The sequence below is a fragment of the Falco biarmicus genome, chromosome 4, assembly GCF_023638135.1.
Source record: "Falco biarmicus isolate bFalBia1 chromosome 4, bFalBia1.pri, whole genome shotgun sequence".
Classification (NCBI taxonomy): domain Eukaryota; kingdom Metazoa; phylum Chordata; class Aves; order Falconiformes; family Falconidae; genus Falco; species Falco biarmicus.
In genome coordinates this window covers 23,401,480-23,419,314 of record NC_079291.1, presented here as the reverse complement: position 1 = coordinate 23,419,314, position 17,835 = coordinate 23,401,480, and the positions used below count along the sequence as shown (strand labels likewise).

The following is a 17,835-nucleotide window of genomic DNA, read 5'->3' as shown; positions in this document are numbered from 1 at the left end:
CGGGAGGCCCCAAGGCAGGCAGGGAGCTTGAGGGCATGATGCACTCAGAGCCTGAGGGAACGAGGCCTTAGCAAAAGAAGGCTCAAAGGGAGACCTTATGGGTGTCTACAGCTACAAAAGGGAGACCTTATGGGTGTCTACAGCTACATGCTCTGAGCACGTGGAGAAGATGAAGCCAGGCTCTTCTCCAAGTGCACGGTGCCGGTAGGCCGAGAGGCCACAGACACAGTTTGGAACCTGCGGAATTCTACTGACGTGTGAGGACCTTATTTTCCAGTTCTTTTTGACCCTGAAAAAGCTCAAGGACTGGAATGCACTGTCCATAAATGTTGTGCAGGCTCTGGCCTTGGACGTTTTCAAGACTCGTCTGGACACAACCCTGACCGGCCCTGTCCAACCTACATCATGCTATGGGAAGAGCAGAAACAGTTTGGCAGGTTTGTTTGATGGGACTGGAAGTAAGGGCAGGACAGCTGGAGATCCAGCTGGTTTGGAGGAAAGGGAAATTGGCAGGGTTACGGTCATCGGGAAAGGCTGTGTGGTGTTGGGTGAGCTTGGCAGAAGCTGATTTATAAGAGGGGTTGAGCAGCGGGGCACAAAGCTTCATGTGTTGCTTCCTCGAGTACCGATCTTCTTTTGGATAGAAGGAGAAAGTCCACAGTGCCTGTGGGGCTGAGTGGGACAGTTGGTGTCTGCAGGGCTTGGGGGTGTTGAAGATGATGTTTGTAAGAGCTGCAGCCTTGGGCTGTGCTGACAGGAGCTTGGCGCTAGGCACCGTGAAGGCGCTAGGACAGGCCAACCCCACCAAGGCCTTGTGCTGTGAGAGAGAGGACACAGGCATCAGGGAAGGAGAGACTCCCACGACATTGCATGGGAGGATGTGTCAGAGAGGTTGGTCCCCAGCTGCAGGTCTGTCGCCCCGCCACCCTGGCAAGGCAGAAGCTGCTGAGTGCAGGAGCAACAGGTGCCACTGCTGGAGGAGGCAGGAGCACAGCACAGGCATTTCAGGCATGCTAAGAACAAGAATTCTCTCCTCCCTTTCTCGTTCTGGGTTCCCCTGGCAGAGTCGTTTCCTGCAGCTCTGCTCTCTCAGAGCTCCCGGTGGGGACGCGGGCGGGAAACAAGGGAAACAAGGGAAAGGGAAAAACTCCTGTCCTTGGAAGAACAGCACCACGCACCAGGGCAGCCCGGGGTCACCCATAGAAAGCAGTCCTGTGCAGAGAACAAACTAGGCTTCTGGTAGACACCAAGCTGGCCATGAGCCAGTACTGTGCCCCTGCGCCAAGGAGTTCCAAGGGAATCCTCGGCCGCCTCAGACAAAGCATTGCCAAGAGGCCAAGAGAGGCGATTGCTCCCCTTTTCTCAGCACTGCTGGGCAACAGCTGGAGCGGCATCTTCTCGCACACCTTCTCTATGACCCAAGTGGGCTGCAGAGGCAGCAGAAGGCAGGCTCTGAGGCTGCTCCCCGGCACCCGCAGGGCAGCGGGGGCTGCCGCTTCCAGCCCCGGAGCGGGGAGGCAGCTCTGGAAGCTGCTCCATCTCCCGGGCCGAGGCCCCGCTGTTGCCCCAGGCTGCAGCGAGCCCCCGAGCGGCGCCGGCGCCGGGCTCAGCCCCGGGGCGGAGCTGGCGGCGGCGCGGAGCAGAGGAGGCGGCGGAGAGGAGGCGCCGCGGCCGCCGCCCAGAGCCGGGGCTGGCGCGGGGCAGCGAGGCGCGGGCGGCGGAGCGGCGGCATGCGGCGGGGCCGGGGCGCAGGGCTGGCGGGGCTGGCCGCGCTGCTGCTGGGTGCGCGGGGCTGGCGGCGGGGGGCGGGCCGGGGCTCGGCCTGCGGGGGGCCCCCGCGGGGCTGCCGTCCCCTCGGGCTTCTGCACGGAGCCCTGCCGCCGCGCCGGGCTCGCGTCCCTCCCTCCCTCTGCTGCCATCCCGCCTTCCCTGCGGAAACTCGCCGTGCTCTCGCTGTCCAGCCCTGCCCGCTGCCTCCTTCCCTCCGCCTTCTGCCGCGGAGCGCCTGCAGCCGCTCCTTCCCCGCTGCTGCTTCCCCTCGGGCTCCTTCCCCTCGGGCTCCTTCCCCGCTGCTGCCGTCCCCTCGGGCTCCTTCCCCTCGGGCTCCTTCCCCGCTGCTGCTTCCCCTCGGGCTCCTTCCCCGCTGCTGCTTCCCCGCTGCTGCTTCCCCTCGGGCTCCTTCCCTTTGTCCCTGTTTTTCTCCAGTGACTCCACCTGTCACTCTCGCGTTCGTATGTCTGCCAGCCGTTAACGGACACCTCCGTTAATGCACCGCTAGACATCCTCTGGAAACTCTTCTCCCCCCCCCCATGCCCGAACGTTCCTGGCTGGGATTTGCCATGGCGAACGGCAGGCGGGGCAGGGCACAAAGCAGGTTTTGAGGATTCCCCCTTCTTTTTCTCCTCGGCAGTGGCTGTGGGCAGAGCCCAGGTGCAGCAGGAGCCGTCGGCAGAGACCACCGAGGACACCGGCATCGCCATCAACTGCTCACACCCCAGCACAGGGACAGGAGACTTAATCCAGTGGTACCGCCAGCTCCCGGGCCGAGGCCCCGCATTCATCACGAGCGGTTACAAAGGGTCCAGAGAGGTGCAGGACCCTCCGGGGCGGATGTCGGTGGCGACAGACCGCCGGTCCAGCGCCCTGTGGCTCGCCCGGCCCCGGCGCAGGGACGCGGCGGTGTATTACTGCGCCGTGGGAGACACGGGGCTCGGAGCCGGGGCTGCGGCCGGGCACGAACCTCGGCGGCCGGGGCCGGGCGTGTGTGTCGGGGGCGGGGGGACAGCCCCGGCCGGGCCCGCCAGGGGGCGCTGCCGCCTCGGCCCGCCCGGCCGCGGGCGCTTCCCGCCACCGCCTGCGGCACCGGCACCGGCACCGGGATCAGCGGGTGCCCCTTGCAGTCGCTGCCCGGGCTCAGCACCTCTCCTCCTCGAGGGCTGCTGCGCATCGGTGCTCCGAGGCAGCAAACAGCCGCGCTTGGGCCGCGCTGCACGGGGAGCCTGAGAGGGTCTGTGCAAGGCAGCGGGGCGCAGCGTGTTTCCCACCACGCGCTCGTGCTTGCCCAGCACGGGGTCAGAGCCTTGCGGGTACCGTGGCGTCCCCTGGCCTGTCTGAAAAGGCCTGCCGGCATTGTCCCGCAACTCCTTCCCAGAGGGGACCGATTCCCATCCAGGCCACCTCAGGCTGCTTCTCCTCTTGCCAAGGATGCTGAGCTCTTCGTGACTTTTAGGAAGGCCAAGTGACACCTCTAGGTCCTCCAAGTGCTGCCATGGCACAGGGAGTTCACGATGTCAAGAATAAAGCGAACACAAATGCTCCAGCACGATGCTCAGCTTAGTGGGTGTCTCACCTTTGCCTGGCTGCCTTGGGCAAACACAGCAGCAGCTTCCACCCGGTAATTTTCCCCATCCCAAGGACGCACACAAAGATCTCAGCTTGGAGTTGTTATTAACACTAACAAGCTCCCTGGGCATTCAAATCAGGCAATTCCCTGCAGATCCTTGTGCATTTCTTCCTGTCAGGCTTTCCTTCCTGGAGATCTGCTGTGTCACCACCATCGTCCCCCAGATGCTGTCCCCAAGATCCCTTGCCAACAGAACAATCCTTTGTGTCTCCTGCTGTTATTTTCCTGCTTCTTCCTGGCTATGCCTGAGTTCCCGATCCTCTCAGCCATGGCCTTCAGTCATGGTGTCACCATACGCAAAGTGCTTGGCAAAAAGCACTGTCATGACAAAGAAGCTCTGCTCCCTGCCAGCGCCGGGAGTGTGGGCAGTGGGCTTTTTGGTCACCTCCTCCCAGGTGGCTCTGCTGCTGCAATGTCCCTTCTGCACCAGGAAGGTTGTTAGACCATTTCTACTGCTGTACTGGGCCAGCATGAGCATGGCGTGTTGGGGATGGGTTGACCTTGCCTGGCTGCAACGTCTCCCCCACTCTGCTCTATCACTCCCACTACTCACCAGGATGGAAAAATAAGAAGGCTCATGGTTTGTGGCAAGGACAGGGAAATTTTGACCCAGCAGTTGGTGTCACAGGCAAACAGGCTCAGCTTGGAGAAATTAATTTCTTGCCAATCAAATCAGAGTAGGAGAATGAGAAATGAGAATAAATTTTAAAACACCTTCCCTGCAACACTTCCTTATGCCTGGGCTCACCTTCCGTCCTGACGTCCCTACTTCCTCCCCCAGAGGAACACAGGAGGATGTGCAATGGGTGCTGCAGTCAGTTCATAACTCATTCCCTCTGCCGCCTCTTCCTCCTCATGCTCTTTCCCTGCTGCGGTGTGGGGTCCCTCCCGTGGGAGACTGTCCTTCTCCAACACGAGTCCTTTCCGTGGGCTGCAGTTCTTCCCAAACTGCTACAGCGTGGATCCCCCGTGGGGCCACAGATCTTGCCAGAAGCCTGCTCCATGATGGGATCTCCATGGGGTCACAGCTTCCTTCAGGGCACATCCACCTGCTGTGGCATGGGCTCCTCCATGGGCTGCAGGTGGATGTCTGCCCCACCCTTAACCTCCATGGGCTGCAGGGGGACAAGTTGCATCACCAGCTCATCAGGGACAACCTGTGTCATGAGCCACACATGAACCTGGAGCACCTCATCCCCTCCTCCTTCTTTGCTGACTTCAGTGCCTGCAGAGTTGTTTCTCTCCCATATTCTCATTCCTCTCTCCCACATGCTCTTGTGCACCACTTTTTCAACCTTCTTAAATGTATTATTGTGGAGGCACCACCACCGTCACTGACTGGCCCAGCTTTGGTCAGTGGCAGGTCCGTCTTGTAGCCACCTGAAACTGGCTCTGAACAACATGGGGTGGCACTGACTGGCACCTTCTCACAGAAGCCACCCCGGCAGCCCCCCTGCTACCATAACCTTGCCCCATAAACCAAATACATTCCACTCCTCACCTCTGTGAATCAAGTGTTTTCAATTAACAGTCATATATGCCCTTCTCAGACAGTCCACAATGCTCACAAACTCCCCCTTACATCAGCAGGCCACAGCCAGGGCACAGGACACTGTGCAGATCGCGTCCACAGAAGGATTACTCCATTGCGGTTGGTCATGCTTTTAGAGCATTTTCTTCCATTGGAAACAGATCTGACATCATTGCTACTGTGAACCACCGCAAGCCGGACAGAAGTTGATTGCAAATCAGCAGATAGTAGCAGCTGGGACATCCTGAGTTCTCAGGGTATAAATCAAGGCAATCAGCAGGGGAGTAAGAGAGGTGTAAAGAACCATGGCAGCTCCATCAGTAGGTGGTTTAAATCACCATCAAAAAACCCCAGAACCTCTGGCAGCAGCGCCCTTAGTTTGGACTGTAAAACCTGCATGGATTCTGTACCCGTTTCCTCCATGTCCAAGATCTCCTCGGTTGGGCAGGCAAACCAGGGGGCATGCCAAGGGCCAGGAGCAGCGCTTTGGCGGTGCTGTGGCCAAATGGCTTACTCGTCTGTATGGAGAAATGCCATCCCTCCCTCTTCTACAAGGACCATTGCAGGTGCTATCCTCATTAAGAAGGAACTCCAGCTTGTTACAAGGTTTACTGTGGTTGGGTTAGGAAGTGCAGCTGTGCTGCTGCAGGTGATGGTTCCTTGTAGCACAGCTAGGGAAAAAGGATTTCAGACATGCAAGTGAAATGCCCTGATAAAACATTGCCCTTCAGTCGTGGTCCCTGGCGAGGAGCGACTCCTCTTGGGTCAGCACAGGGAGGCAGGCAGCAGAGGTCCTCCTGCCACATGAGCCGGGCATTGCTGCTGCTCAGCAGGCAGGGGCTGGGGATCTCTTCCACCCCACTAACATAGCCAGGCCCTGTTAGAACAGAAAGTCACAACTGAGACAGCCTGGGGGCAAGCCATTGCTTTGAATCCACAAGGAGAAGTGGTTTCTTGCTGGTACCTTTGTAACGTTGGCTCAGGCACACAATTACAAACTGGCTGCCCCAGCTTCACAGTCCACTTCCAGCCTGCTCCTGCTGCTGTGGGAAGGCCTCCTGCAGAGAGGTGTTTTGCCATAGACCGGGTCAGTACAAAGGAAATAGACCCCTAGTTAAAGAAGTGAGTTTATCTTTACTTACATTTTAAAAAATAGAATAGGAAGTGAAACAAGTAGTAAGTGAAAGGATACAGCAAGAATAAAACAAGGCAATGCACCTAATCACTGCTGCCTATGACAGGCTACAGCGGTTAAGAAAGATACATCACCAACTGCCTTAATACTTTACCGTCATCCGGGTCCACAGCTGCTGGGAGCCCTGGTTACAGTGAGGATTTGGAGAGCCTGTCCCGGCATTTGGGAGGTCCTACACAGGGCATCCACTCGTAGGTGAGGTCTCCAAAGTCACTGTCAGAGGGTCCAGCTCTTATAGTGTTGAATAAACAAGATCACCTGATTTCAAATGCAGAGACATCTGGTTTCACACTCCTCCCACAGATCCCACCAAAGCCTGGCCCGGGCTACCAGGAGGAACCAAGGGAGCCTCCCTTACCTACTTGATTTTAACCACCGGTTTCCATAGAAGGCCATATATCTGGTTTCACAGCCTTGACCACCTGCCTCCAAGCAAGGAAGGATGCACTCCATCTTTGCAAATGATTATATTCTATCTAAGCTACATCTTTCACTAATGATCATGCATATTTTACCAATGATTGGATACTAAATACAGATATATATATATATATATATATATAAAACATTTGGTTGGCGTGTTCATCTAGATGTCAAAGTTGGCTCCTGGTCCCAGCCAGTCCCCAGCGAGGCTGGTGCGGCTGCAGGAGCTGACGCAGCTGTGAAAGTTCATGTGCACAGGCTTGAGAGGCAGAGGGGAAAGGTTCAGCCCTTCGTCCTGCCTCAGCTGGGGACTGTGGTGGCAGCTACAGTGCATTACCAGGAGCCCCTGGCAGGTTTGCAGACATTGGAGAGCAGAGGGCAGCCCACCGTCCTTCTGCCACGGCCTCGGCTGAGCAGCAGGACCCTGAAGGCCTTGTGGGAGCGGGGTTGTGAATGGGGGCTGCTGCGCTCGCCAGCTGTTTTCTGCAGTCCCTGCCAGCTGTGTGAGCCAAGGGCCCTGGGTGAGAAGTGGCAGAGGAGCCCTGCTCCAGGAGCAGGAGGCAGTAAAACCGAGCAGCCCTTTGGCTTGCCTGGGGATAGCGGTTCTGGGGCCCAGGGTGGGACAAGCACCTGGCGCCTGTGGCTAATGTGGGCAGGTGAAGGGACACAGGGGGACTGCCTGTACAACGGAGAGCTGTGTGGCAGTGTCCTCCCCCTGCCAGAGTGCGGGAGCGTGCCTGTCCCTGTGCGGCTGGTTTCTGCAGCAGATGCTCTTTACAGAGATGTTTCTCTTCAGGTTCCTGCTCCACGGCCAGAGGGGAAGGGAGAGTGTGCGACACCTGGGTCCGATGCCAGGAGAAGATCACCAGGGATGCCATTCCCTCTGATGGACGGTACCTACACCACGAGGCTCTGGAGAACGTTCTGGTGGTAGAGGCTGGGGGACAGGTGCAACGAGGCCTGCCTGGAGCAGCAGGGAGAGAGTTTTGCTCCGCCCTCTGGGCTGTGGTTTGGAGGCCTCTTTGATCGGGCAGAGGCAGAGGAAGAGGTGAAGTTGCAAGCATCAGGTCCCTCCGGCTGGCAGGTGCCTGCACACCCCGTGAAGGGAGAGCGTGACATGGCCCTGATTGTGCTGGCAGCCCTGGCGGGACTGGCAGCCTTTGGTGAGATGCCACTTCCAGGCTGGGGTGAACGAGGCAAGAGTTTGCGCAGCTGGTGGTGGAAGCACGGAGGTGTCAGTCCTGACGGCCTGGGGGATCAGGGAGTGTTTCTGTAGGGAGAGCCGGGGCTGCAGGTGGGTATGGCAAATAATGTGGGAGATGTCAGGAGTAACGAGCATAAGAGGAAGGACAAGACTTTACCCTGCATTTGCAGGTACCGAGCATTCTTGAGTGTGCTGCTAATACAGTCCAAGCCTGAAAGAGGGAAGATGCTGGGGAACGGAGCTGTGTGGCATCTAGGAGCTTCTCTCCTAGGTGTGCTGGAGAAAAGGTTACCAGCCTCTGCAGGGCTGTCTCTAAACCTCGGGGGACAAACAGAGAAGGCTAACTAGAGTCAAGGAGAGCTGAAATGCTGTACAGGGACAGGGCAAGGGCAGAGGACGTGGTGTGTCATATGGAGGAGCTTCGCTAGCAAGAAGATACAGTCAGAGGTGGGAGAAGGACAGCTCATGGCTGCTGCTGCTGAAGGAGACAGCAGCAGTTAACATAGCTCAGAGGCAGATACGGAGAGAAAGAGTGGCTGGAAAGACATGTGCGCACTGCTGGAAAGCAGGATGATCTGGGCGGTGAGGAGTGGCAAGCAGCTGCAGAAAGAAGGGTGCAGGGACAAGCAGCTCAGCATCTCAGAGCCTGGGAAAAGTGAGATGGAGAGCGGGGACAGTGAGCAAGCCCAGGAAGTGACAGATGGACTGGTGCACAGGCAAGCAAGGCTGAAAGAAGTTTCTGGCTTTACAGGTCATGCCCAAAAGGACTCTGTGCTCCAGTTCCCTGCAGAAATGACCATCCAGAGAGGACACAGCACAGCTCTGCGCTGCAATTTCTCCACCAGTTTTACCAATCCCTACATCTTCTGGTACCAGCAGCGCCAGACACAGTCCCCTCAGATGCTGCTGCAGGGAGTGCACAAATGGAAACCGCAGGTGGATTCAGGGAGGTTCTCGTCTTCACTGTCTGTGGAGACCTCCCAGGTGGTTCTGCATGTGCGGGATGCTGAGCTCCAGGACAGCGCTGCCTATTTCTGTGCACTGAGCCCACAGTGGTGCCCACAGCACGCAGCAGCGCATAGAAACATGGGCGGTGCTGTGAGGGGCACATCCCTCCCTGCCACTGCTTGCCTGGAGCTCTGAGCTCAGCCTACTCAGCAGCAGCACCTGGGGGCTGTGGTGAGGCTGGGCCTCTGCCTCCCCAGCCTGTACTGCTGTGAGGCACAGGCCTGTGTGACTTGTGCAGCTGCGTCTGGATCCAGGCTCTTTGATGATGAGAAGCGCTCAAGAAAGCACCGCAGAGTGGACGTTTTCAAGGCCCTTCCAGATATCGAGCCTGTCCACATCTCAAGCCTATGTGTGGAGGATAATGCAAAGCTGGAGAACATCCCCTTTGCTGCAGCCACCCAAAGAATTCCCATGGTACCAGGAAAAGAAAGGAAAAGAAACATTAAATCCCTCAGTGGTAGCAGCTCCCGCCTGACCTTGGTGATCTCCTCAGGGGTCTGGGACCAGCCCCTGCCCTTGCAGAGGGAGCAGTTCCACAGTGACACACTCATGTGGCCGCAGAAGGGGTGTGTCTGGGACAAGCCAGACTCCCCTTGGGCCGCAGACGCTGAGGCTGGGGCATCAGAAGTGATGTAGCAGTGAGCCTGTCTCTAGGCTCACGTGAAGGCAAATACCCTCTCTTGTAAAGGCAGAGAAAGGCAGGAGCAACATTAATTTACAGAGCAGCTGAGCAAATGGTTTGGCTGCCCTGCGAATGCTCACGCATTCTTGTTATTTTTCCCCTGTTTTAATTGATGTGCTGGCCTTTGCTCTGCTGCTGTTTTGCCTGCAGGTGCGGGTGCGGTAATTGCCCGTAGCAAGAGGGAGCTGCCAGCAGCCTCCTCTGTGCGCCTTGAGCTGGCTGGCTTTATCCTGCAGACACAAAACAGGTTTTGCACATAATCACACCAGGGTAATGACAGTGCACGTGTTTCACCTAAGGCTGTGGTAGCGGACGGGCTGCAGGGATGGCTTCTGCGAGAAGCTGCCAGAAGCTGCCCCCATGTCAGAGCCATAGACAGAGCCAATGACAGCCGGCTCCAAGGCGGTCCTGCTGCTGGCCAAAGCAGAGCTAATCAGCAGCGCTGGCAGCGCCTCTCTGATAACATATGCAAGAAGGGGTAAAAGGTGCTGTGCATCACCTGCGAGAGAAGAGTCAGAAAATGTGAGAGAAACAACTTGGCAGGCACCGAGGTCTTTGAGGAAGGAGGGGGAGCCGGTGCCTGAAGTGCCAGAGCAGATACTCCCCTGCAGCCATGGAGAAGACACTGGTGACACAGCTTGTCTTGTGCCAACCCACGGAGGACTATGATGCAGCACATACCCACCCTGCAGCCCACGGAGGACCTCATGCCACAACAGGTGGAGATGCCCTGAAGGAAGCTGCAGAGCATAGAGAACCCTGTGCTGGAGGAGGCTCCTCAGAGAAACTGCGGCCCACAGAGAGGAGCCTACGGAGGAGACATTTTTCTAGCAGGACCTGTACAGCAGGGGGGACCCAGACTGGAACAATCCATTCCTGAAGGACTGCAGACCGTGGAAAGGACTTTATGAAGAATGGCAGTGCATGGGAAGGACCCATTTGGAGAACTTTGTCAAGGACTGCCTCCCAGAGGAGGGAGTAATGTAAGTCTACGAGATACTGCTTTTAATAAAAAGTTCCTCTAGCTTTCAGTGGTGAGTGAACTCGCACAACTTGGTAGTTTCCACAGTCAGAGTAGATGAATATGAATTTGTTAATTTCCAACCCTCTAACACTGAGTGGAGGGTAATCTACTTAACGGTTACACAATCTTACTGGTCAACTACACATGCTCGTTGAGGAAGGGTGTCTTTGTGGGCCGAGGCATCTGGTGTAAGGGCTGTGAGTTATAGTATTATAATGAAGGCAGTTTGCTTAAGGACAAATCTCTTGCTACCTGTGCAACAAGGATGAGGTACAACTTTCCTGGATGTAATTCTTCTGCAGAGTCACCTTGTCCCAAGCAGCAATTGCCTCAGCTAATTATCCTTGATAGTTCTTTGCATGGCACATCCTGAATCAAAAGTATGTGGATGTTCTCTTTCTTCAAGAAGATGTGCAGATTATTAAACAAAACCGTATGTCCATATAGTATTGTTCATTAGCTTATACATTCTGGTTAAAACATTTTGTACCATGCCCAAAAGCCAGGGACCTACAGTCCTACACCAGGACCCAGTCGCTTGCTTTACAGGCCAGCCCGGGTTACTGAAAGGCAAATGCCCCTGCTGGATAACCCCAGGCTCTAGGAGTGTTTGGCTTGGTGGAGACCTGTCAGCAAGCCCTGAAGGCAGCCAGTCCTGCTCTGAGGCTACTGTCCTGGAGGGAGGGGGCTGCATAATGTGGGGGGCAAAGTCCTCCCCGCTGTGAGCTGGGTGGATGTGGGAGGAATATTTTCCCCCGCTGGATATGGAAAGCCTTTCCTGCTAAGGGATCGCGGCCTGTGATATGTAGCAGGGCACTCTGGAAGCCCACCCCAACTTGTAAGTAGCTCGTTTCCTCCTGGCTGCAAGGTTAGAAAGACTTTTGGAGACAACTCTTCTGCCTCTGCCCCCAACAGCCCCTTCCCAACTGTGTTACCGGTCATTGCTTTCGTCTTGGGGTGATGGTGCAGATTGCCATGAATTAGGGTTACTTCTGCCCCAGTATCCAGCAGAGCCGTAACATGGTGAGTGTTGTGCTGGCTCCGCAGTGTCACAAGCAGAACTCAAGGGCTGTGTTCATTCCCGCCCCTGGCCAGCCCTGTCCCTGCCCCAGGGCTGAAGAGGGGACACCCCTTCCCTGGGCTGGTTTGCAGGTGAGGAGGGATGCCACCCCGTGTGCCCCCTGCTCCCACACCACCATGTGCTGCCCAGATGCGTTTGAGCTACCGCGCCTGCATCTCACCTGGGGCTGCTGCTTCAGCTCCGAACATCCCCACGTCCACCTCCAGCACGGATGCCACAACCAACACAGCACAGGTTCTCCTTGCCTTTTCCTTGTGCGGGCCCACGCTGCCTGAAACAAGTTAATTGTTCAGGGGGGCTGGGACATTCCGATAATCCCTCCTCACTTCCCGCTTCACCAGGAAAACCACCTAGGCCACGTGTCCCGTAACAGCCTTCCATGGCTGTGTGCGCGGGCCCAGTCGGGCATTTGCTCTGTCTCTGCTTCACTATTGAATAATGGGCCATATACGATTTATTTAAAGAACATGTGCTCATGTTTGTCTGAGGAGACCCTTATTGTTAACTTGAGGGTGTACTAAATCCTTGAATGGGTGACACAGGGAGGGTGCTAAATTGTCCAGGCATGAGATATCTTAATATTGTTAACTTGAAGATGTACTAAATCCTTGAATGGGTGACAGAGGGAATGTTGTGCTAATTGTCCAGGTGTGAAATATGTTAATGAGTTCATGGAAAGTTAATGAATAGACATGAGTGACTTGTATAAAGAAGGGGCTGAAAGGTTCCCTTGCTGTGCATGACTTTGGTGGAGCGATCCCCCATGCACCCACCGCTGCCAAATAAAGATAACCTGCGCTTGCTCATATATTGCTAGAGTGATTCTTTAAATCACTGTCCTTCCCCTGCAAAGGCATTTCCCACGGGGACCTGCCAGCTGCACCAAACGTTTTGCACCAGGAGCTGCTGGTTTGATTCCCAGTGGAAAGGCACCCAGACTCTGTAAATGGCCATTTCTTATCCCAGAGAATGCCACTGAAGAAAGAGATGGCAGTACAGATAATCCTATGTCCTTCAGACGCTGGGAGCCCTAAGCTACGTGCTGTCAAATAGGTGGCTCCAGTCAGGGCACAGCACACCACGCTCGTCCTGCCCATGAAAAGGTCACCCCTTCTTGGTCAGTCAAACTCTAAGACGATTGTCATGAAATAAAACAGCTCTATTCAGCATTTCTGCTGCGAAACAGAAGCCATGTTCACATGAGACCTTCCTGCTGCACTTCAGATAGAGGCAAGGACACAAGGGCAGTGCAATCACTGGCACCAAGCCGAAGCTGCCTGAAAGCTCATCGGCTGCAATGGACGGGCTGAGTTTGTCCCCTGGCCAAGGGATCTGTGCAGAACAACACGGGCCTGAAGGCCAGGCTCTGCTTGTAGCAGGGCACAGCAGAGGCCAGGGCCTCCTCAGGATACCTGGATCACCAACTCCCTGACCTACGGTGATGTGGGGGTGAGGGTGATGGCACCCTGCTGGTTGTTTCCCTCATGTGAAGAAATGCCAGCTCTTGACCCTGCTCAGAGCAGCTTTCACATCCTCCTTTCTTAGGGTGTAAACCAAGGTGTTGAGCAGAAGAGGAAGAACCACGCAGAGAACAGCCGCTACTCTGCCTAGTGACCTTTTCTCGGGGGCTCCCGTGTAGGTGAAGACACATGAGGCATAGAACCAGGCCACAGCATTGAAATGAGAAGCGCAGCCTGAGACAGCTCAGTGCCCGTCTTCTGCACAGAAGAGCTGCAGCATGATTTAAATCTCCATTGGAAAGGACAACCGCTGGCAGCAATGCCCTTAGTTTGAGGTCTAAAACTTGGGTGGGTCCTGTGCCCCTTTTCTATCTTTCCATGGTCTCCGTTGGGCAAGCAAGCTAGAGGTCGTGCCAAGAGCCAGTAGCAGCGCTCTGGCAGGGCTTTGGCAAAAGGCCTTACTTGCCAGGCATGCAACAGAAACGCCCTTATAATGGTGTTGGCCTTTTCACATTTTTGCTATGCTTGTATGTGCTTCATTAGCCATAATCCCCTCTCGGTGGAGGACAGGGGTGTAGGGATTTCCATCCTTCCACTTGTACATTTCTGTCAAGACATCGGGGTTTTCGTGGAGGAAATAGGATATGAGGCTGTGGTGGCTGCCAAGAGACAATTCCATCTCCCAGAAGGGATGAGATTTACAGGTAAGAGAATCCTCTTCCCCCAGCACTGCAGCCAATTCCTGAGCACAAGGTCTGTGGTGGAGAGGAAGCCTGCACGGCTCTGAACAGCACTCAGCTGTTCAGAGTCGACGTTCTTGGGCTTCTGATGCACAGAGGAAAACCTGGTTTGTGCAGTGGCAGAGGCCCTCGCCGTGAACCGGTGGTAAAGGATCCCTTCTCCAGGCATTCTTTGCATGCGGTTCAAAGCGGCCAGCCAGCACGCTTGCCTCAGCGGTGGTGTCCTGGAGCCCAGGGCAGCACAGGCCGCCAGGGGTTCTCCAGGTGGGTACTTGGAGGGATGGATGAAGCCTGGCTGTAAAGCACAGGGCAACATGGTGCTGTGGGTTGTGGTTAGGCTGGGCGTGTGCCTCCCCAGCCTCTGTGCCAGTGAGGAAAGCTGTGGAGATTGGTATGGGGGCGACTTTTTCAGCCAAGTCCAAGCCCAGGGGCTTGGAACACAGGAGTGAATCCTCAGCAGAAGGAACCTACTTGTCTTGCTCCTAGGCTCCCCCCAGCATCCACCGAGAGCTGCCGTTGGAGAGAATGGTTCTAGGCAGGAGGCATGATCATGCTCGTGACTTAATTCCTGGCCAAATGAGCCCAAGGAGGGAAGATCCCCTCCTTGCCTTGCACCTGGGGGTTGGCTGAACCCTGAGCCTGCAATCTCACCCTGTTCAGATGCATGGATCAGCCTTTGGCAGCTTATAGAAAGCGAGGTGGAGCATGAGCCCAGTGCCAAAGCTGACAAACGGATAGATACGGCGGACACGGAGCCAGGCAATGCTGAAATACCTTTCTGGCTTGACAGATCACAGGCAGAAGGAATTTACGCTGCAGTTCCACCAGAAGCGACCATGCAGGTAGGACACACCAGAAGAGGATTGTTCTCCAAAGGCCTGAGCCATGATCGAGCACTTCCTCCGGGGAGAGGCACCTTTCAGCTTCTGGAGGGCGCTGGGACCGTGCTGTAGACACAGGTTGGAGGTCAGGCAGCTGGGGAGGCAGGGGATGCCTGGTGGCCAGTGGCTGCAGGTGAGTCAGCAGTGTGCCCTTGTGGCAAAGCACACCTACTGCGCTCTGAGATGCCAGCAAAAGCGGAGCCAGCACAGGCAGGGAAGTCATCCTTCTCCTCTCTTTGGCACTCCTGAGACCATGCCTGGGCTCCTGCGTTCAGGCTGGGGCTCCTCGGTGTGCAGGCAAGGTACAGGCGTGTTGGAGGGAGTCCAGCGGGAGGCCCCAAGGCAGGCAGGGAGCTTGAGGGCATGATGCACTCAGGGCCTGAGGGAACGAGGCCTTAGCAAAAGAAGGCTCAAAGGGAGACCTTATGGGTGTCTACAGCTACGTGCTCTGAGCACGTGGAGAAGATGAAGCCAGGCTCTTCTCCAAGTGCACGGTGCCGGTAGGCCGAGAGGCCACACAGTTTGGAACCTGCGGAATTCTACTGACGTGTGAGGACCTTATTTTCCAGTTCTTTTTGACCCTGAAAAAGCTCAAGGACTGGAATGCACTGTCCACAAATGTTGTGCAGGCTCTGGCCTTGGACGTTTTCAAGACTCGTCTGGACACAGCCCTGACCGGCCCTGTCCAGCCTACATCATGCTATGGGAAGAGCAGAAACAGTTTGGCAGGTTTGTTTGATGGGACTGGAAGTAAGGGCAGGACAGCTGGAGATCCAGCTGGTTTGGAGGAAAGGGAAATTGGCAGGGTTACGGTCATCGGGAAAGGCTGTGTGGTGTTGGGTGAGCTTGGCAGAAGCTGATTTATAAGAGGGGTTGAGCAGCGGGGCACAAAGCTTCCTGTGTTGCTTCCTCGAGTACCGATCTTCTTTTGGATAGAAGGAGAAAGTCCACAGTGCCTGTGGGGCTGAGTGGGACAGTTGGTGTCTGCAGGGCTTGGGGGTGTTGAAGATGATGTTTGTAAGAGCTGCAGCCTTGGGCTGTGCTGACAGGAGCTTGGCGCTAGGCACCGTGAAGGCGCTAGGACAGGCCAACCCCACCAAGGCCTTGTGCTGTGAGAGAGAGGACACAGGCATCAGGGAAGGAGAGACTCCCACGACATTGCATGGGAGGATGTGTCAGAGAGGTTGGTCCCCAGCTGCAGGTCTGTCGCCCCTCCACCCTGGCAAGGCAGAAGCTGCTGAGTGCAGGAGCAACAGGTGCCACTGCTGGAGGAAGCAGGAGCACAGCACAGGCATTTCAGGCATGCTAAGAACAAGAATTCTCTCCTCCCTTTCTCGTTCTGGGTTCCCCTGGCAGAGTCGTTTCCTGCAGCTCTGCTCTCTCAGAGCTCCCGGTGGGGATGCGGGCGGGAAACAAGGGAAACAAGGGAAAGGGAAAAACTCCTGTCCTTGGAAGAACAGCACCACGCACCAGGGCAGCCCGGGGTCACCCATAGAAAGCAGTCCTGTGCAGAGAACAAACTGGGCTTCTGGTAGACACCAAGCTGGCCATGAGCCAGTACTGTGCCCCTGCGCCAAGGAGTTCCAAGGGAATCCTCGGCCGCCTCAGACAAAGCATTGCCAAGAGGCCGAGAGTCGATTGCTCCCCTTTTCTCAGCACTGCTGGGCAACAGCTGGAGCGGCATCTTCTCGCACACCTTCTCTATGACCCAAGTGGGCTGCAGAGGCAGCAGAAGGCAGGCTCTGAGGCTGCTCCCCGGCACCCGCAGGGCAGCGGGGGCTGCCGCTTCCAGCCCCGGAGCGGGGAGGCAGCTCTGGAAGCTGCTCCATCTCCCGGGCCGAGGCCCCGCTGCTGCCCCAGGCTGCGGCGAGCCCCCGAGCGGCGCCGGCGCCGGGCTCAGCCCCGGGGCGGAGCTGGCGGCGGCGCGGAGCAGAGGAGGCGGCGGAGAGGAGGCGCCGCGGCCGCCGCCCAGAGCCGGGGCTGGCGCGGGGCAGCGAGGCGCGGGCGGCGGAGCGGCGGCATGCGGCGGGGCCGGGGCGCAGGGCTGGCGGGGCTGGCCGCGCTGCTGCTGGGTGCGCGGGGCTGGCGGCGGGGGGCGGGCCGGGGCTCGGCCTGCGGGGGCCCCCGCGGGGCTGCCGTCCCCTCGGGCTTCTGCACGGAGCCCTGCCGCCGCGCCGGGCTCGCGTCCCTCCCTCCCTCTGCTGCCATCCCGCCTTCCCTGCGGAAACTCGCCGTGCTCTCGCTGTCCAGCCCTGCCCGCTGCCTCCTTCCCTCCGCCTTCTGCCGCGGAGCGCCTGCAGCCGCTCCTTCCCCGCTGCTGCTTCCCCTCGGGCTCCTTCCCCGCTGCTGCTTCCCCGCTGCTGCTTCCCCTCGGGCTCCTTCCCTTTGTCCCTGTTTTTCTCCAGTGACTCCACCTGTCACTCTCGCGTTCGTATGTCTGCCAGCCGTTAACGGACACCTCCGTTAATGCACCGCTAGACATCCTCTGGAAACTCTTCTCCCCCCCCCATGCCCGAACGTTCCTGGCTGGGATTTGCCATGGCGAACGGCAGGCGGGGCAGGGCACAAAGCAGGTTTTGAGGATTCCCCCTTCTTTTTCTCCTCGGCAGTGGCTGTGGGCAGAGCCCAGGTGCAGCAGGAGCCGTCGGCAGAGACCACCGAGGACACCGGCATCGCCATCAGCTGCTCACACCCCAGCATATTGACAACAGACTTAATCTACTGGTACCCGCCAGCTCCCGGGCCGAGGCCCCGCATTCATCACGAGCGGTCTCAAAGGGTCCAGAGAGGTGCAGGACCCTCCGGGGCGGATGTCGGTGGCGGCAGACCGCCGGTCCAGCGCCCTGTGGCTCGCCCGGCCCCGGCGCAGGGACGCGGCGGTGTATTACTGCGCCGTGGGAGACACGGGGCTCGGAGCCGGGGCTGCGGCCGGGCACGAACCTCGGCGGCCGGGGCCGGGCGTGTGTGTCGGGGGCGGGGGGACAGCCCCGGCCGGGCCCGCCAGGGGGCGCTGCCGCCTCGGCCCGCCCGGCCGCGGGCGCTTCCCGCCACCGCCTGCGGCACCGGCACCGGCACCGGGATCAGCGGGTGCCCCTTGCAGTCGCTGCCCGGGCTCAGCACCTCTCCTCCTTGAGGGCTGCTGCGCATCGGTGCTCCGAGGCAGCAAACAGCCGCGCTTGGGCCGCGCTGCACGGGGAGCCTGA

At 57.6% G+C, this 17,835-nt stretch overlaps 2 protein-coding genes across 2 annotated transcripts; both read left to right on the top strand.

The window, feature by feature from the left end:
* Positions 1–1,577: 1,577 nt before the first annotated feature.
* LOC130149307 (collagen alpha-1(I) chain-like) lies at positions 1,578–3,003 on the top strand. Its single transcript, XM_056338795.1, has 2 exons — positions 1,578–1,782; positions 2,411–3,003. The coding sequence occupies exons 1-2, from the start codon at positions 1,731–1,733 to the stop codon at positions 3,001–3,003; spliced, it is 645 nt and encodes a 214-aa protein (XP_056194770.1). The 5' UTR covers positions 1,578–1,730.
* Positions 3,004–16,476: 13,473 nt separating this feature from the next.
* On the top strand, positions 16,477–17,835 carry LOC130149300 (collagen alpha-1(I) chain-like). The gene is given in 3 exon segments (XM_056338787.1): positions 16,477–16,704; positions 17,242–17,360; positions 17,362–17,835. Coding segments are annotated over 3 exon segments (645 nt in total). The 5' UTR covers positions 16,477–16,652.

What these genes read in the sequence shown, in the direction of transcription:
- LOC130149307 (XM_056338795.1), top strand. Translation starts at nt 1,731, where the DNA reads ATGCGGCGGGGCCGGGGCGCAGGGCTGGCGGGGCTGGCCGCGCTGCTG. An exon ending in GCTGGCCGCGCTGCTGCTGG is followed by an intron (nt 1,783 to 2,410) that starts GTGCGCGGGGCT and finishes TCTCCTCGGCAG; the next exon opens with TGGCTGTGGGCAGAGCCCAG.